Raw genomic sequence first — 20,709 nt, 5'->3', positions numbered from 1 at the left:
GTCTTAATGTTGGTCAGGCTATCTATTTATGGTGTTTCTATCAGTAACTCATACTTGTCCACAAAGTATCCCAGGATTGGTCCCTCTGTGGTGGTGTTTGGGGGCTTCCATGACACAATGACATAGTCCCTATTGGCATCATGGATCTTGATGTCCATAGGAGCACCAGGCGCACCAGTGACTGGGGGGGGACCATCTTCGCAGAAAGTAACACAGTGGTATTTTAATAATCATATAAGTAAGTAATCCATATTTAAGTAATTATTGTAACAGAGTCATGTAAAATCTGTTCCATCATGTTAACAACGAATAAATCACAATGAAATAAATCCCCAGTATGATTGCTGTTACCTGAGACAGAGATGAATGCACTGTGTTCTGCGGCGCCTCCTTTAGTGACCATGCGTATTGTGTAAAGGCCTTCATCATCTTTGAAGAGGTTGGGAATAGTCAAAGTGGTGACTCCTCTGCCAGTGTCGATCTTCACCCATTTAGAGTCAAACAGACGCGTGTCTGAAAATGAAAAAGCATCGTGAATTCAGTGTTCTGAGAAACCACCCTTCTTTATTGATGTAAGAATATGTTTCTATAAATTATACATGAAGTTTGACTGCATGTAGTGATGTTAAATGTAAAAGATGAACCTATCAGAATTTACTTTTATCCCACGAGGTACCTTTTATGTAAAGTCTACAGACACACACTGCAAATTAACTCATAAATTGAGGCACTATTGCTGGAGTCTATTTAACTTCTTTCACTATAATTAATTAGCAATGAAAATAGTGTCCGTAACATATTCCCATTTTTCCTCTGCTCTGCCTCTGGCTGCAAGTCAACTAGATTGGGTCTGGTAATCGGGGTGGCAGGCAGAATATATTACCAGCTATTAAAGTGTAATTACTTTGTCATAAAATGATACTTTGGAGCAATTACCATCTCTATACCACTGTGCCTCAGGCTGCAGGTTGGCCAGGTTGGGGTTCAGGGTCATGGTAGCAGTCAGCCTGGCAGATTCTCCCTCAGTGGCAAATACTGGTCCAAACTTATCCAGAAAGGTGATGTGGATTTTTGTGTAATGGATCTGGGGGAGCATGGCAGCTGAGAGATTGGAGAAAGGAAGAAAGAGATGGAATAGGACTGGTGGTAATGGACTGTTGCTTCACATACTACTTTAAAAAGAGAGACAAATGTTATAGCCGAGTAGTGGTACTGATGTTGCCATTTCTGGACATATTTAGAGGGAGCTGTAATTATGAGGATTACCTGTGAAAGGCAACCATGCATATGAACAGGACTCATCCTCCTGCTTGTACCCTAAATGATTAAAAAAGAAACATACCAAAAGTACATCATTAGTGTATAATTCCCTGAAAAAAAGAATTGTTATGCTTTTGTTACCTTAGAATCAGCATTTCATATCTACATAAAAGTCCTCTTTACATGTTTCAACTGTAGCCCAGAACGGACAGAGCGGACCAACCGCATCTAACATTCTAGATAGTACCTTTTGCGTTTCTACGTATAACGCTCAGCTCTGCCAGAGTTTACCATTAAATGTATTTTGTTAGTTAAGGACTAATCTTGACGTTTAGGAGCTGCCATTGTGTATGAAAACACGTGCCCTCCAATAACTGTATGTGATTGTTAAGACCCAAACTTTTGATAATTCAAGTCTTGTTCTAATGGGGCTGTTTGATAAACATCACACTACAAAATCAGACGCAGGGTAATCAGGACTCACTCTTAACAATGACGGAGGCCTGACTAGAGGCCTGTCCATGGCTGTTACAAGCCACAGCAGTGTACTGGGCGGTGTCATCAGTTGAGCATCTATAAAAAAATAAAGAATAAAACAAAAGTTTCCAGGTCAGTAAACTTATCAGGTTCTCATCGACTTTCGCGGTACTTTGATTAAAAGATTGCTTAAAACAGCCCACAGACGACACTATGTGTCACAGTTGTATTGTAGAAAGGATCTTAGTCACCGTATATTCAATTTCAATTCAGTTTATTTTGTATAGCCCAATATCACAAATTACAAATTTGCCTCAGAGGGCTTTACAATCTGTACACATACTACATCCCTGTCCCAGGACCTCACATCGAATCAGGAAAAACTCCCCAAAAATAACCTTTCACACGGAAAAAAGGGAAGAAACCTTAAGGAGAGAAACAGAGGAGGATCCCTCTCACCGGATGGACAGAGGCAATAGATGTCATGTGTACAGAATATAGTATAGTATAGTATATCAAGCCTTAGCTGTGTAAGAGACCCGTTAGTCACGTTTAGAGTCACCTGTTAAATTATGGAAAATGCCTAAGTACTGGATGCTCTTTATAACCAATCGGATCTGCTCCAGCAGGGATAATCAGCAGCTCAGAGGGCACAGTATGGATTGAGTATAGCCCTGTTAGGACCTACAACATTGGCGCATTAGATACATGCTTGAACAAGATGTGGCATTAGACATACTACTTGGAGACAGTGGCACAAAGCTGTGACATAAGCCTGTCTTCTTTGTAAATAGATGACAGCGCTTTTCAGTCAGAATTGGTTAAATATCCAAGAAATTCTCACAAAAATGCTAATTTTACAAGCTGCAATTCCTTGCAATATGTAGTATGTCACATTCTGTGTCTCCTGTGATTTGCATGCTTCCTCTGAATCGTATTTGAATAAAATGTGGCTGCTTTTGTTCCCTCTCGAGCCATATGGCCACAGATAGCCCCACGAAAATTACAGAAGCTTCCGATCTAGACGAAGTTCTGTTCTTAGATGGTGCAAGCACTGAAAGCAGGCTTGTTGGAGAGATTTAGAGAGAAAGACGCACAAGAAGTTCAAAGTCATGTTTTTGGACTCCCTGTCATTAAATGCCATGCATTATGACTTGAAGACCAGCCTCTGAGTTCAATCTCTTTTATCCTGAAGTCTCTTCCTCTTTCTGTCCTTCTCACTTTCGCTTTCTCCTTCTGATGCTCTCCTCACCAACTTTTCCACAACCTTATATTACCCCAGTATCAGCTAACATGGGAATTTCCACCCATGCAGAATGCTTAGGCTGGTGCAGTCATAAGAAGATGACTCTGACATTATTGGCAGAGGGGACTACTTCAAGTCGCAGCCGGGAGCTGAGGGAGAGCAAACGTATTCTTAATTTTAATCACAGCAGCATTCAGCAAAACCTTCAAATGCACAGAAATGTTTGTACTGTGTGTGTGTGTGTGTGTGTGTGTGTGTGTGTTTGTCAATGTGAGGACCATCAAGGGTTATTAACCTTTGGAGTGAGGACCAAAATGCAAAGTGTGTGTGTGTGTGTGTGTGTGTGTGTGTGTGTTAGAGAGAGGCAGAGCACCACGAGACACTGACTGGTTCTCTAACAGAATGCCATGGTGTAGAGATTTAGGACTGAGAAGTTGGGGGTAGGGATTCTGCATTTTCTCTGTCTGTCATGAGCAAGGCTTAAGCTTGCTGCTTGCAGCTGCTGGTAATTTGTAATTCAAAAAGGATGTATCCTCTAATGTCTTCCAGCCTAATTCAAAATATGTTTTCCCACTTATAACACACAGCATTCAGTGTAAATGGTATCCCCTAGGTGGGGTGAAGGGGTATTTGCTACAAGGAGTTAGGGTTGTTGGCTGAACTGTGTGTAAGTACTGTAACAGATAGACAGAGCTAAAGGTGACTGGATCCAAGGAGAGAGTGATGACTGAAAGAATCCTTGAGGATCACCTAACACTGAGGTCAGCAACAGCTGAGCTTCCTCAGACTGGAAGGAGAGCAGTCAGTCAGCTGACTATGACGTTATTGCTTTAGTTTGAATCTGTGCACCGAACCTGATGGGACTGACGAGAAACGTTACAGATCCTACAATTTACATATAATGCAACTCAATAGCTTTCATTAGACCTTTTCTACCCGATGCCCTAATTTTTCACTCTCCAGCTCTGCAGTTTTCTCTTTAATTTTTTAATTTTGACATTACAAAGCTCTCCTCAGAGCCACAGAAGATGTCTGACAACTGTTCATAAACCGAGGAGTACTAAAACCGTATCAAGTTAACTGAGCTTTATGAGTAAGATTGGTGAGTGCCCCTTTTAATCTAAAAAAAACAAACAGCTATCAAGTGGTCAAAAACACAGCAGGAGAACTTTTAAAATAATAAAAAGTTCATTTTTTCACTTATTGCACCTTGGGATCTCAAGAGTATGGATGCCACCCTTAGCTTCAACCAGGTACAGTCCAGAGGACAAGCACAGGGTCACACCATCTTTATACCTGAAATAGAGAAAAGATCACTGCTCACTAGCATAAAGACATGTTGAACCATAATAGAAAACCTTTTAGCATCAACTTTAGTAACAGATCTACTATCATTAGGAGAAAAGAAAGAGATGATAGCAAGGCCATCCTCATGAAAGTCATCAATTGAGTTACTGTCAAGGATAAGAATTAATTAGATTAGTTTTGTCCTTACTCACCATTTTACAAGAGGCATGGGGAAGCCCTCAACAGTACAGAAGAGTTTGATTGGAGTGTTTTCAAACACGGTGTGGGATCTGAGTCTGGCCATGAACGTTGGTCCCCTGATCATCGGCTCCTCACGTACATATTTGTCCATCATCTTTGTCCTCACCTAGACAGGAAAATACCATAAAGCAAATAAGTAATATACACAACTCTTACTCACACACCCTCAAACATTGCTACATTTTACTATTAATATACTAAATTATATTCTAATAAATAAATGTGAATAAACTCCATATATAAACATGTTAAACACCATGTGGTTTAACTACTATTGTCTCAATAAGAGCTCAGGTACATATTTTAACACACAATTTTCACAGAATGTTATATGCAGTGTGGACAGGGAAAGTTCATAGATTCTTACCACGTTCTGGATGCGAGCCTGTGTTTTGTGCTCATATCTTTCCTCCATTGCCTCAGAACTAAAGACAAACAGGAGGTCAGTTTTGCTAACAATCAATGTTGTCCGTCAACACTGGCAGAAAATGTAGTAAAAGATATGTCATTTTGAACATGTACCAACTGTCAAAATATTCAAAAGCTCTGCAGACCAACTCACATTTCTCTGTAGAGCAGAGCAGCGACATTTCAAATTATTAGTAAAGTCAAATGGTACTGATCACCAATCCCACATTTTTACTGAAAAATGGGCTGCTGTCTCTGTGGTTACTGTAGTAGAAATTATTTATGCAAAGACTGCAGGACACCTTCCATGACCATTTCATAGTAGAGACAGAGAGGTAAAGCCTCCCTGACGTACACAGCTGCTCATCAACATACACTCACCTCCAGTATGTCTCTCCTGTGAGAGAGGAAGAGACACCAACTTAACGAAAATGTCATAGGAAGGCTCGTGTGGCTGGCATCAGGGAGCCTTAAGGGGGTGCATTACAGGATTACTGTTTAACATCAAGACACGGCGCTTTAGAGATGTGGTTATTATGGTCTACCTGAGCACCATTGGGGACAGAAAATATAATCAGGCCTTCAGAATCTCAAATAAATATTTAACTGACAAGTGCATATTGCCATCATTTGTTAGCTGAGCCTCCAGGACAACAACAATAACTGTTGTAGATTTAAAGAGCCATTTATGTCTCAACCATTGTGGCTGACACAGCTGTTAAAGAGGAAGACAGTGATTTATCACGACAGCCTCCCTGTTTGTTGCTGCTATACACAATCATTTTGCGCAAAGCCAAATCTTATATTCAGCAGACTATGCCACCGAAGGCCCAACCCACGAAAGACTGGCAACAGGCCTGTTGCCTGAGAGCAGGAGATTGTCAGCAGGGGAGATACAGCAAACAGTGGGAAGCTCCAAGTCCTTCATCACTGTGTCCACAAAGCCTTCCGGCCTGATGTCATTCCACCACTGCCGCCACAAAATGCAGGCGATTACTCTCCAGTCCAGAGAATCAGGGGGATCCTGATGGCTGGCAGCAACAGACAGAGCAGTGGGTTTGGCACCACTGTGATGAGACCGAGGCTGGAGGGGCCATGTTGCATATTACAAGAGGAGGTCTTTTGTTGCAAGTGGAATCCAGGTTGGAGTACGAAGACAATTTACACTGTCTGTTGATTTGTTTGGGTTTGTCCAAAGTGGCCAAAATTAGATACATTTCAGGGGGCTGCTCCGTAAGGGAGAGTGGGTAACAATACGCAAAATAAAGTTAAACTAGAACTGATCATATTTGAAGAAGAAAAAATATCCTCTCTTGTAAATGTGGAATTGTTGTCTGGTCTGTGGAGGAATAATTATTTTGAACATAGATGTGATAACTTATATTTCATCAGCCAATCAGTGTTCAGGCCACGTTACACATTTAAGCTGCATACTTACTTGAGTTTGAAATAATAGACAAGGGAATCAGTTCATAAAATAGGTTCAATAACAGCAGTACATGAGTAAAGATAATTCAACACGTGTCAATGAACACTTTGTTAAAAGAGAACGGTTTAACAAAGGCAGACTTGTGTCCTGGTTAGCAAAAATAAAAAAGAAGCAATTAGAAGTGAGCAGAAATAACAAGATGTTTAAAGTGGTAAGTATAGACATGAAAGACAGCACAGAAAAGCAAACACATACCTAAACAACATACATAGTTACCAATCTCAGCAGTGCTAAACAGTTGCAGAATGACTAAAAAGGTGATAGCACTATTGTTTTTCTCCCATGGGGTTGGCTCAACAGCCAGTTTGTTGGAGTGAAAACTGGGGATTGTTTGACTATGTTTCTACATAATACAGCTTACAAAGGCCGAAGTAAAAATTAGTAAAGTCAATCCAATTTAAGTTATACTTGAAATCGTACAACACACTCAGCAACAAACCTTTCCTGTGGTGTTTTGTACTGTATCTGTGGAAAAGGCATCAGGATCAGACGTGCCGCTTGGAAGTTTAGACAGCCTCTCTTAAGCATGAGATATAGTGATATATATTTAAATTAGCCTTCATATTGCCAAAAACGATAAAGAAAAAAAGAAAAATCTAATGATCAGCCATGATATGGATTTCAAAGATGACCTTCGGACATTCATTGTAAAAAACAATCTTCAAGTTTATCATGGCCAGCTCAGGATTAGTTTAGTCTTGATGTTAGTTTTATGTTAACCAGGTTAGCCGTCTCTTAACCTAGTGTAACCTAATGTTACAATACTACCGTTAGCTTCATGTTTTAGTTATATTTAGCATTAGAGTGTAACATATACCTGCTGTATTCTTTAACCACATATTTGCTCTGTTTGTGGTAGTATTCATGGTTGTAATTCCCACGTTTCATCCTCACTGACATGGTGACGCGGTAGATATTGACCTGTTGGACCAGCAACACACAAACACACACGCACACACACACTGACATGGTAACAAAGTACAGTAGATCCTCCCCTACAATTCAGAACAGCAACACAGTGAAGCCAACATACACAAACACAAGGGCTACCAACCCTAAAGCACAGTCAACGGGACTTCAGGAAGTTGATGCAGTCAATGACGCTGTCATGAACACAATAAAAGTAAGGACAGAGTTTGTTAGTTATTTCGAGGAGCGTGTATTTTCTATAACCTTTAATAATACAGTTAATGTCTTTGAGACACAATGTCTCATTATCAAGAAAGACCTGGTGAAGACACAACAGCAATGCAACACAACATTGCAGACGGACAAGACATTTTGGGGCTTTAACAAACAAAGTCCTGTCTTTATGCTATCTTACAATATGTAAGATTAGTGGAAAATATATCTTTATTAACGGCCTCGTCCCCTGCAAAAAGAAAGTCCCTCCCGGAATTTGGACACATGGAGTTGGCGACACTGTCACACACAAACACAGCAGCAGTCTTACTGTCAGCTTCAGGAATGACAAGGTGACATTATATTAATTTAAAGAAGCCAGTAACACAGACACACATGTACATACAGTACATAAACAAAAGGCCTATTGTTGGACCAGTGATGTATATGAACGGTAACTGACTGAGTAGACTGTCCCTTATGTTGACAGCTCCAAATTCAGCATGAGCAGTTGTATATTCAGTACGGTTTTATATACATAGGTGGACTGTGAATCATTATTTTAAACATTAAACTTTTATTGTTTATATAACAAGTTTATATTATTCACATCATATCCTGCATTAACAAATAGACTGAGACATAATATAACATTAATAAAACACTGGTGATATTACCATTGATACAAAAAAAAGAAAGACAGTAATAATAATGTACACTTTTATTGATCCCACAGCGGGGATCAATAAAAGACTCATCCTTAGTTATTAAGGAGCAGTGGGGCTGCAGTGAAGAGCCCGGGGAGCGACTGGGAGTTCAGTGTCTTGCTAAAGGACACTTCAACATGCAACTATGGGGAGAGCGGGGATGGATCCGGGTACCTTGTGGTTACGGGACGACCACTCTCCCCATGAGCTACAGCCGACCCAACATGTATCACTGGCAGTTAAGTTGTTGTGTGTCTGACATAATACGTTTTATAGTACGCACACCAAAGCGAGAGCATAACTTTGTCTTACATCATGCAGTCATATCGGCATTCAAACATAATTGCCTTACATCACCTAATTCCTCAGAGAACAGAAATAAGGACAGATGAAATATGAATAATTGTCTGAACCACCTCACCCTGAAAGCTAGAGACATGCTCCAATGGCAAAGACAATAACTGTTTCCACATCTGTGAAACACACCCCAACATGTTTTACTCACTTCTAATGTCTTAAAACTGCTAATCAAGCGGCCAGACCATCAGATAGATGACATCATAATGCCCCAACCCACAAAGGCAATGACAACAATTACAATCCTGGTCATGTTTGTGCAGTAGAAAAAGTAAATAGTAAATAATAATAGATCACAGAAAATGTTATTTACCCTGCTAAAGGAACAACAAACCAGCTTAAGTCCCTATTGTTTCTTGTGAGTTAGTACATTTTATTTATGAACCACCCTCTAGAGAAGTGTCAAAATAAATCAAAGCTGCAGACATGGCAGATGTTGTGCTTCTAAAGAAAATCTGCATTAAATGCAACTGCTCTCAGGTAAGTTTCACTGCAGTTATGTCATATTCTGGTCCCATCTGTCCTACACCCCGGTGGCTGTCCTCTGCCTCTGTCAGTCCAGCCAAAACTGTAACAGCACAAATGTCTGCCAAGTGACACCCGAGCCACACAGCCTGTAACAGTAAACCTCTGAAATGCTCAACCCTACCCTTAAAAACCTCAGAATAGTTGCTATTTGGAAATAAACACTTGATGTGTGCTAACTAGTGACACATTGATACAATGGAATAATAATGGCTCCTTTGTAATACAAGTTCATTATTTTAAAATCACACAAAGTCAACATGGTATGAGTCCCAGATCTACACACCAGCAGTTTGTGCACTGAAGCAACAGTCCAAAGTGTCGTCACCAAGTTGTATTTTCTAGTTGGAGTCCATTTTAACCAACTAAGAGTCTAATTATAAACACAAAGATAATTGTTGTTTTCACTCAGACAGGCAATTATCGTCAACACAGTGGTTAACTTTATTCAGACTGAATTTGAGCACATCCTTAATACGTCATATATCCATCACCATGAATCATTCATCACCAACAGGACCTTGCAACATCTCTTGGTCTTTCCCTAATTCCTCCACCCCACTAACCCCACCAGCTACACTTGGGTTTGAAACAAAAGTAGACTGAAAGTGGATATACGAAGGTGATATAAACAAAAAGAAAATGAAAATATAGCTTTCTTACCCCTTGAGATTTCCTTTGGAGCAACTTCGGTTGTCAGCCTGAATCCACCGGGAGTAAGCCTAAACCAAGTACCAGGCCAACAGAATCACCACCCGTCTCCAAGTGACCCCCACCTGCCTTTCCCTGAGGCCTTATTAGGAAAGAGAGCCTGCCTATATATAACCAGTATCCTTCAAGACTCAGGGCCACCAGAACCAGTCAACTGTTTGATTAGTAGCCCAAATGCTGGATTCTAGGACGTTAGCTCAACAACTGATGCTCAACAACTGGTTATTCAAGTATAACTGATCTAGACAATGCAGAGCATCTGTTATGGGGGCACTGCCATTTTTTCAAGCAGCATTTTTAGAATAGGCAGCAAGATAGTGAGCTTTTTCAGGAGCCACGTTGCAACAAGGCTGGTCACTCTAATTTCTTCATACCATAATGGCATAGTTGTTGAATTATGAGTATTTCTGAACTTAGAGAGCAGGCACCTTAAATCTCTGAAAATCAATTTATATTTCAATGTTGCAACATATATCCACAATATATGGCCGTTCCACACAAACATTTACATAATTCTGGCTACACTAAACCAATATTTTAGTCCCTCTGTAAGATCTTTCTCCATCTGAAACATCATGAGACACATGCTGAACTTTGACCAGGGCCTATTTATAAAACTAGCTACAGTTACAGCTAGACTATTCCTGACAGTGGAGGAGCTGTGAAACACATTTCACATCTGAGGCGAAATCAAATGATGGGAAAACATGGAGTTACACTTGAGAAAAGGAAAGAGAGACTGGCAGGATGGCAGCTTGGGTAGGAGTGTGTGGTGAGAGAACAAGGAGACAAGGAGATGATTTAGGCAACAAAGTCCTTTTTGTCAAAAAATGACGTGATGATTTGTAAAACATACTTTTTTTTATATGAGAGATTTAATATAAAATACTGGTAAATATATAGGATTTATAAAAGTACATACAAAGTATAGAGGTTAAACAGTGTGAGGTAAGAGTCATCAGGAGTCAATGGGATCCTACATTGAACACTATACAGAAATATGAAACATGTGACTTGCTCACTAATGGTTTATCATTACAGTAATCTTTGTTTCTCCATGTGTGTGTGTGTGTGTGTGTGTGTGTGTGGGGTGTCAAAAACAGGAATAGTGTCTGTCTGTGGTCAAAAGAGCCCTCTGTTGGTCATGTGCAAGTACACTGTAACCACAGCCCAGTGATAAGTTGAGAGCATTATGTTGTTGGCAGTGAGCTGTTGGTGAGCCAGGCTCCAGACTAATGAGGTGGGGATACATTATCAACAGTTGAACTAGTAAGATATAACATAGGAAGATAAAAAAGATACACACACAAACACACACAACTGTCAATCCGTGATCCGTACGGATCCCCCCTCGCGGGCACGTGAACCCTGGATTAATAAATTAAGTATCAGTGGCAAAATAAACGTGATCAGGGATCTCTTGTGCTGATCTGATCTTTGATCGATCCGTGAAATGATCAAGCCGTGAGTTTTGTGATCTAATATATATGTTTGTGTGTGTGTGTGTGTATAAGATAAGATAAGATAAGATAAGATAATCCTTTATTAGTCCCTTAGTGGGGAAATTACAGGATTACAGCAGCATTGCTCACAGTAATAAGTAAAACAAGTAGTATAATAACATAATTAAGATAAAAGAGTAAAAAACAAGAAGAATATTATATATACAGACGGAGTAGAAATAGAATAAAGTGGATAAAGTGTATAAAATAAATTTAAAAATTAAAAAGTACTTAAACGTATTGGTATTGCACAACTGGGCAACTGGGCTAAAGTGCTGTTCAGTGCGAAGTCCAAAGTGTTCAAGTGTTTGTGGCCTACTGGGAGCTCAGCTTGTTGTGTAGCCTGACAGCAGCGGGGAGAAAGGACCTGCGGTACCTCTCCCCCAGACACCGGGGATGAATCAGCCGGTGGCTGAAGGAGCTGTGCAGCGCTGCCAAAGTACCCTGCATGGGGTGGGAGGTGTTGTCCATCAGGGACGATAGCTTGGCCATCATCCTCCTGTCTCCCACCACCTCCACAGTATCCAGAGGACACCCCAGCACGCTGCTGGCCTTCCCCACCAGTTTGTCCAGTCTCCTCCTGTCAGCTGCTGTGATGCCGCTGCACCAGAAGACCACTCCATAAAAGATGGCTGATGCCACCACCGAGTCGAAGAAGGTCTTCAGGAGTGCTCCCTGCACCCCAAAGGACCTCAGTCTCCTCAGCAGAAAGAGTCTGCTCTGTCCCTTCTTGTAGAGTGCATGAGCGTGGTCAGACCAGTCCAGTTTATTGTTCAAGTGAACACCCAGGTAATTATAAGACTGTATAAATAAGTATGTATATGATACTGCCAAGAAATTAATTACTGTGAAACTGACATTGTAAAATTGACACTCTTTATGAAGACAGCTTTTAACATCACAGGTGTTGCTTGTGTCACTTGAATATTCCACATCAGCAGCAATAGAGCTACTTTCAAGAAATCTTGATGCTGTCATATTTTCTTGTAATTTTTAGATAATTCTGTAAAAAAACGACTGTACAAGCTGTTACATCAGCGAACTTGGTTCAACACATATAATAAAAGTGTGCCGGAAAAAAATCAGCCGGCGCGGTCCGGACAGTAAATGAAGCCAACCCTTCTACCACGTGACGACGCAAAAACGTCTACGGCGCACACGATTGGCTGAGCATCAACCACAGGGAATGGGCTGCAGGACATCCACAACACTGTCCCGTGTAACGCAGTTTCCTCCATGGTGATCGGCGCGGCACTCCAGTAACCACCACGTATTTTTGTTGCAAACATATCCGGCACAGAGTGAGGCATAAGTAAACATTGTATGCGTTTTAATTTAGTTAAGGGTTGTTTGGTTTAAGCATCGAGTCGGTTTTACGCTGTGTTCGCTGTTGACGTTTAGGTTACGTTAACGTCTTCATAAACTACGCGAAAATGTGTCCTCGTGCTGCTGTCGTTCACTTCAAAGTGTGTCACATTTGTATTTCATAGCCGTTTTAAAGAACTGAAATGTTTCTATGAAGTAACCTACATGAATACGTCTTTGGGTCGTTTCAACGTAACTATTTCAAAGTTCCCACTATCGAGTTGTGACAGTTTGAGAGGTCCTGTGGTAATCGCTGTTGTCAGTCTCAGAATTAGCATTAGATCATTACTTATATATTTAGATAGATAAACTGTCGCCTGGTTGAAGGTACTGTTAACTGGTCCTGGTTATGTGTGTGGAGAAGGTTTCAAACACATTTAAATGTAATCGTCTGTGTGTTTGAGGGATAGATTGATGTGTTAAATGTGTTTATTGTCTAATTAACGTGGTTACATGAGGTCATTTACTTTCAGTTAAAGCCACAACCTGTTTTACCTTTTATGACTATCATTCTGTGCAAGAGCCTGTTTCTCTTGCTTAGTAATCCTGTCTAACATCTACAATTTCTGTAATACATGGTTTCATAAAAATACATTTTTATAGAATTTTACTTTAATGCATGGATTCTCCAGTCACAAAATGTTTTATTTAACCAATTCTAACCTGAACGTTGTTGTTGTTATTATAATGTGGATGTTAGAGGAACCTGGGGTTGTCCTCGCCTTCAATACTGAGTCCTGCATAAAAGCAGCCGTTGACAAATCCATTATCTTCTTTTAGATCTGACATGAAGCTCTGCTCCGCTCTTCTGCTTTGCCTGGCAGCAGCCCTGTCATCTGCATTTGTGATTTCACCTCCGTAAGTACAACAAAATAATATACTGTACATGTAGGTGAATATGATGGTAGATGCTCTAATGAACTGCTATTATTTTTTATAATTAAAGTGTGCATTTAATTACACAATACATGTGTATTTCAGACACATGTGGACCAAACTGATCCTGACCCACCACTGGCCGAACACATTCTGTAGAGTGAGTTTCTTTCTGCCGTTACTAATTCCTTTATTTATTTAGTCTTAACATTGTGATGAGGGATGTCCCGAACAAGTTTATTTGTATCCTATTTGTAGTCATTTAATATAGAATATGTGCCAATACTGAGTCCCAATCTGGTTAATCTGTTTTCCTCAATAATACAGCTGCTCGGTGCACACATCCAGGAACATACAATTAAGTTACTAAAATCTGTCCAATGTATGTGGTTGATCATCTAATAGCTCCACATTGTGTTAAGGAATAAAATTACCTTTCATCCAAGCTGTTCCTTAATGTTTATTTTGTAAAAAGTAACATAACAAGCCCTCTCTGTAATCGTTCTGGCCTTGCCACTGTCAAGTTCCCTCCAGTGTTCGTTGCTTAAGTTACCTGAACAAACTGCTTCCCAGAGGTCTTTGTTGACTGTACATCTCTCGCATGGTTTATAAATGACTCTTTTTGGCTGTTTTTGCTTTTGCAGCATATAGTATTGTCATTGTGATTGTAGTTATCGTCGTCTCTTCACCATGAAATGCACCATAAATTACATTAAAAGAAACTACTGGTCTGAAACGAAACAAGTGCACTTAAATTAGGTAAATAACCATTAAACAAACAGTCTTGTACTGCATTTTGTTATTGTTCATGATGCGAGGCGTTTCACAGCGGGGCAGTGATCAGCCCTGTAAAAAGTGTAGCTCAATATTTCTACTACCATTGATTCCTATGCTATTGTCCAATAACTTGCTACTCTGGCTACCAATATTAGCTGCTCTGTTTAAACTATGCTAGGCTTCAAAAACACACATGCAGCCTGAAATTCAACGCTGACATTCCATCAGGAAATACGGGGACTTAAACCAAGTATGAGTAGAAGAGCAATGAGGTAAAGTAGGAGAAGTATGCATATCGCCTCAGAGGACTTTACAATCTGTACACATACGACATCCTCTGTCCCGTCCACATCGGTTCAGGAAAATATCCCCCAAAAAAACTTTAACGGGGAGAAAAAGAGAAGAAACCTTCGGGAGAGCAACAGAGGAGGGTGGACAGAAGTGCAATAGATGTCATGTGTACAGAATGAACAACATAACAGAGTTACAATGCATTAAATGCATATTACATAAATATTAAATGTCATAGACTTTGTGCTGCATTCATGTGAAATCAGAATAATCGTAAAGCTTGGCTCCCAACAAAGGAAATTAACGTGAATACCCCCACAAATTGTAACCACATGCAGCAGTCATAGTCCAGTAATAACTATAGCCAAAGTACTATATCTGTGTCTGGTTATACCCATGTGTGCACCAGTAAAGATGAACCCTGTTGTTAACTATTGAGGGTAGTATAGATGGATAATATTCATCAAACAATTATGTACAGATATTCATCTACAATTATGTTCAACTGGTAAATAACATGGTATCCCAGACAAAGTCTCTAGACACTGTTTCCCCTCTTAATGTTACATATATATATATATATATATACTGTATCATGTGATTTCCATTGAGTCATGAGACTGACTGTGTGTCAACAATCTGGTTTGATTAGGCAAGAGTTTGCTCAACACAGGAAGATGCCGTTTTAACCAAGTCTCGACACAAAACACACAACCCATATCTTGTGCTTTTGACCACACATTTCTGGCTTTTTATGCTTTCTGGAGAACCTCCCTGCTGGTTCAAGCATGAGTATCATGTGGTTTTGTAGCATACGCCTTCTGTGTCAGAAAGTTTGGCAAGATGGTGGTTTTGGTCTGACAGGTTTGTGTTTAGGGTGGACATTTATTTTCCATTTATTTGCTCTGGGTCTCATTTTGCTTAATGATTGACAAATTAAAATTCTCAGTAGGATATTCTATCGGGGCAATTTCAAGACGTTTAAGAGTTATGATATACCGAGACTCACCTGAGGAGATGTGTGTACATGTACAGTAGATTCCTAACTGCAACATTGCTGCTGTTCCCTTTCCATTCGGCATTGCAACTTTCCCTAGTGGGAAAATGTAGAACTTCATTTTATTTCAAGGCACACTGTATGTTTAAAGTAATTGTTCAGTTCATGTCTTACAATTAAACGGTTAATCTAAGAATTATACAAATTAATCACTAATAGAAATGCTCATTAATTGCAGCACTAGTAGCTACTTTCCCAAACTTTCTTTGTGCTCATTTTAATTACTAATGACATAATTAAGTGCTAGGTTTATGCTTCCAGATGGAATAACAGTAGACATGTGTATACATTACAGACGGAGCAGCCAGCTTGTCATCCCAACATTAGCTACTGGACACTACATGGACTTTGGTCAGTGGGTTTCTCTCTTTTTTTAAAAATCAGATAAGATTTTGATTATCAGCATGGCATAACTACCTGTTAGGTATTGATACTTTAAAAAATGGTTATGAGTCCTGTCTGAAAATATCATTAATAAGTCATTGTTGCATGGCTGTAATTCCTGTTTTTACTACTTTTCTCTCTCTGCAAATGAGTAACACAGAGAAAGTAATATATCTAATACTGTGAATCGTAACTGTTTTCCAGGCCAGACAAAGGGATCGACTGCAATTCATCGTGGCATTTCAACTCTTCTCTAATCGAGGTACATCACTGTTCAGGCTCAGTGTAGCTTTAAAACTGAGTGTATAATCCATGTAATTAATATATTCTTTCTGTAAAACAATAGTCACTTTAATTCATCAAGAAAAAAGGAGACCAGTTACAATGATGGCAATTGGCAGAACAAAGAAGAAAAGGGAAAATACTTCATAGTCTTCAGAAAGTTAAATGAAAAGCTTTTTTTAATCTAAAGCACACCAAACGTAGACGGTACAATAATGATGTTATCCTCCTTTTCTGTAGCTAGTGTATTGATAAATAAAACAAATCTGTTGTTGTGTGTGTGTTCTCAGGACCTGCTTCCAGACATGAAGAAGAGTTGGCCTGACTTGCTTAACCCCTTGTCTGCTTCATTCTGGTATTATATCACTCAATCCTTTAATTGTCTTTCGTCTGTCAATCGGTCTGATACTTTCTTTAGTCTGGTATGTTCTAGTTGTATATACTATATTACTGTGCTACTACCACATTATTATTATTATTATAGCATGTATATTACAACTGCAGCTGCATTGTTTGTTTGTTTAGTCTATTGTGTATTTGGATATGCGAGTAATTGACAGTGATAATAAAGCCATTACTGAATAACATTGCCGATTGCAGTAGTGGACATTGATGTACTTGAGTCCAACATACCATGGTGTGGACACTCTTGAATGAGTATGATTAACTATAATTTAAAAAAGCAAATATTATATAGTGATTTATCCAAATGATTGTATGTACTACACAGCCACACATTTCACTTGGCCCCGAATGGCTACAAGCATTTACTTCCAGTTTTGTTTCTGTGACAGCAATATACTACATCACAATTATTATAAAGTGTATCCAATCTCTCTATACATCTGGGAATACCCTTTAAAATGCTGCTTCATGCATTTATACACTGTGCTCAGAAATTTATTGTTAGCCAGCTTTGACCACAGGGTCATGCGGAATCTAGTCATAAATATTACGCATTGAGATTTTCATTATCATGTTCTGTATTCCTGGCATTACTTTGTACACAATTATTGTAAAACCTATTGCTACTTGTTTGTTTGAACAGGAAGTATGAGTGGCACAAACATGGCACATGTGCAGCCAAAGCAGCTTCTCTGAATAGTCAACATAAATACTTCGGCAAGGCACTGGAACTATACCATAAATTGGATTTGGACAGGTAGCGCACATGTACACCCTCACACGTCTTTCACTTTCTAGTTCTTTGTATTGTCTGGGTCTTATTTTAAGTCACTCTGGAGGAAAGCATAAAAATATAAATGAGTTTCTGTTATTGTAGCGTCCTGAAGAAGTTTGACATCATCCCTTCAGAAACATACTACAAAGTAGGTCTATTTATATTTTAACATTAATATATAATTGTATCGTATATTAGAATCTTAAATATTTGTGTTATGTAAGGAATAAAGTGCCTCGTAATAATAGGGTCTAATAATATTATTGGGTATATAATATATACCCAATTTTGCTAATCTCTCTGCTCCTAATGTGTCTGGGTGTAGCTTTCACAAATTGAAGGAGTCATAGAGAACTTCTACAGCATCAAACCTAAGATCCAATGTGTCCATCCATCAAAGGTAGAAACACCTCATTTCATTCAAGTAATGAAATTATGATTTGCATTTTTTTCAGTGTATTTAAGCTTTATTTCAAATGTCAGCTGACAGTTAAAATGTGTGTTTTTAATTTTTACAGAACGCTGATTTCCAGATTTTGGGGCAGATTGAAATCTGTTTTAACCCTGACTTCACCCTCATGGACTGTGAGAAATATGTTACCACGGAGAAGATATCTAAGGGAGACTGGGGCAATCTCATTGCTGATAAGGCATCTGGGTTCAGTGTGTGTGACCATGATGTGCCAGTTTACTACCCACTACTTCCATAGAACACATTTATGTGCTGACTGAAACGCAACAGCTCCCTCCAACCCTACTTTAACAAACCCAAAGACATAACAACTAAAACTGTACTGTGATTAAGCATGTGCGCACACACTGACGTAACCATTATTAGATTTCCCCCAGGCTTAACACTGAACATCATAGCTTTAATGAGGAATGTCAGATACCCCCACACAATCAGTGCAGTCAAGAAACATTTTTGACAGGTATCTGATAAGAAATCCCCTTGAAGTGCATTGCTCTTTTTATATCCTACAAAGACCAGGACACACACTTCACTACTACGTGGTGCTTTAATGGACTAGATAAATATAGTATATGGTGTAATGAGTAAATTCTACATCGTTCTGTTTTAGTATACGAGTCCAAATACCCAAATACTTTGCTATGGAAACCTCACGACGCACACTAAACACAATACAGCACACAAGACGTCATAGAAGTTTGTTTATACACCATTTCTGGTAGATAAAATACTTGTTTCTCAAGGATGTAGCAAATTATCTAGTGAACACTACTTAATCCCCAGCTGATTTGTACAATTACTTGTTTCTATTGACGCTGTTTGATTATTGCTGTTTTTTGTGCATAGATAAATACATTTCCTGTAAGATGAAAGGTCAAATTGTAATTGTAACTAAGCTGCAGTGGGCAAATGCTGTGGTATGAAATTACTGAAATTGACATTTGTACTGTCAATGAATTAAATGTCAATAAAACATTGGATATCAAGTCAATCTACCATCGTTGGTGAGTTATTATGCAACATTCAAAACTGATTACGGTGTGTCTATGTGCACGTTTAATCTATTTAATAGAAAGTGAAGGCAACCTATAAATAGTGTTTAGTGAATGAATATAGAAAACGGTGGTGGAGTGAGGATGGTTCTAAGGTCCAGCTTAACCTCCGTCGAAATATCTGTCTTTCTATGCATGTGGTATAATGTAGAATACTGTAGTCTTATGCCAGTCTCTCCATATCTACTCAGTGGGTATGAATATTAATGTTGTGATCTCCTTACAGAGCCTTAATCCTCCCGGGACAAAGACACCAGTCCATAATCCTGAATCTCCTCCCACAACACATCACAGCAGATTGACTGGACACATCTGATTACATTTTCAAAAGTGCTAAAATGCCTTGAAACTATGTGCCAGCTATATTCTAAATAATAATAATACATTTATTTATATAGCACCTTTAAAAACAGAGTTTACAAAGTGCTCTCCATAGAAGCAAGGTAAAAACATAACATCAATAAAAGTAAACATTTCAGAAAATACATGAGGCAAAGGAGACCATGCCATATAGGCAATGAACACAATAGAGGAATACAAAATTACAAATACAAAATAAAGCAGAACAGACAAACTAAAATAGGGGAAACTGCATAAAAGGACGACATCACTTAAAAGCAGTTCTATAAAAATGGGTTTTAAGAAGTGATTTAAAAGAAGCTACTGATTCTGCTAGTCGTATAACCAAATGTAGTCCAAATCCTGTCAAACACATGACAGCACTATGAGCCCTGTTTTTAGCAACATTACAAGTTTGAGGATCACAGTTTGAGGCAAATTACTTCGACTGAATAAATAAGATCTTATTTTAGAAATAAATTAAAGCCCACATCAGCGATAGAGGAGCAGTCCTGACTTTACCTTTCATCTAATAAAGCCCTTCTCCCATCTCCCCCACTTCCCTTGGTCTCTATTTCCCCCTCTCTCCCTCTCTCTGGTTATGCAACACTGCAGTTCTGCAAAGCTGCTGATGTGACATATCCATGTACCTCCACATACACACACCCAATGCCCAGTTAGCAACCAGATGATGATGTACACTCTGGGATTGCTGTCCTTGCTTCTGTCATCGTTATGGATTGTAACATTGATTGCTGTCCTCAAAAATTATTTCTGATGTAATGTCGCTGAATCTGATCCACAGTATTTTCCAAATACATCTACTGGTATGCTGCTTACAATCTACATTTACACTGCTATTTGTCATCATTTATTATTCAGTCTTTGTGTTATTGGATGTCAGGCTGAAGCTAAAGAGAAGGAACAGAGGAAAAGGGAGACAGAGCGAGGTAGCTGGGTTACACCATGTGACCTCGCCAGCTGTTGCTTTATGCTGGCAGGAGAAACCGAGAGGGAGGTGAGAGGCAGAAACAGGGGAGAATAAGGGAGGGAGGGGTCGGGAGCTTGCCGGCACACAATGTGACTGGTGACAATCCCTTCTGCAGAGAGAGGGAGGAAGCAGGGGATGAACACACACATGCACAGGCAGGGATGAAGAGTGAGCTCACACACACCTCTCCTGATTCAGCTGAACAGATTTATTCGTCACCTCTCCCGGCAGCCTCACGCAGCGAGCCGACTGCAAAACACAAGACAATCCCAAACGCAGCAACACCTGCCC

At 39.4% G+C, this 20,709-nt stretch overlaps 2 protein-coding genes across 4 annotated transcripts in view; one reads left to right on the top strand and one right to left on the bottom strand.

Annotated features, from left to right (window-relative positions):
- The window catches only part of myom2b (myomesin 2b), a 28,818-nt gene extending 21,490 nt beyond the window's left edge, over positions 1-7,328 (bottom strand). The window contains exons 1-9 of the mRNA XM_034526441.1: positions 7,246-7,328; positions 4,899-4,956; positions 4,483-4,637; positions 4,193-4,279; positions 1,745-1,833; positions 1,267-1,317; positions 937-1,101; positions 352-513; positions 55-196 (exon numbers count right to left, since the gene is read on the bottom strand). Of these exons, the coding sequence (XP_034382332.1) occupies positions 55-196; positions 352-513; positions 937-1,101; positions 1,267-1,317; positions 1,745-1,833; positions 4,193-4,279; positions 4,483-4,637; positions 4,899-4,956; positions 7,246-7,328 (992 nt within the window). The remainder of the gene's footprint in view (positions 1-54; positions 197-351; positions 514-936; positions 1,102-1,266; positions 1,318-1,744; positions 1,834-4,192; positions 4,280-4,482; positions 4,638-4,898; positions 4,957-7,245) is intronic.
- Positions 7,329-12,506: 5,178 nt separating this feature from the next.
- Positions 12,507-19,027, top strand: rnaset2 (ribonuclease T2). Of its 3 annotated transcripts, none has more exons than XM_034529124.1 (10): positions 12,507-12,653; positions 13,498-13,575; positions 13,699-13,753; positions 16,014-16,069; positions 16,307-16,364; positions 16,675-16,739; positions 17,433-17,546; positions 17,667-17,712; positions 17,890-17,964; positions 18,083-19,027. In XM_034529124.1, the coding sequence occupies exons 2-10, from the start codon at positions 13,505-13,507 to the stop codon at positions 18,272-18,274; spliced, it is 732 nt and encodes a 243-aa protein (XP_034385015.1). In that variant the 5' UTR covers positions 12,507-12,653; positions 13,498-13,504; the 3' UTR covers positions 18,275-19,027. The 3 variants fall into 3 exon arrangements, with proteins under 3 accessions (XP_034385015.1, XP_034385006.1, XP_034385025.1); XM_034529115.1 differs by having other exon boundaries at positions 12,537-12,673; XM_034529134.1 differs by having other exon boundaries at positions 12,541-12,664.
- The last annotated feature ends 1,682 nt before the right edge of the window (positions 19,028-20,709 follow it).

Source organism: Cyclopterus lumpus, chromosome 3 (genome assembly GCF_009769545.1).
Source record: "Cyclopterus lumpus isolate fCycLum1 chromosome 3, fCycLum1.pri, whole genome shotgun sequence".
Classification (NCBI taxonomy): Eukaryota; Metazoa; Chordata; class Actinopteri; order Perciformes; family Cyclopteridae; genus Cyclopterus; species Cyclopterus lumpus.
The sequence above is the reverse complement of the archived record's forward strand: the minus strand, read 5'-3'. Positions and strand labels throughout refer to the sequence as shown.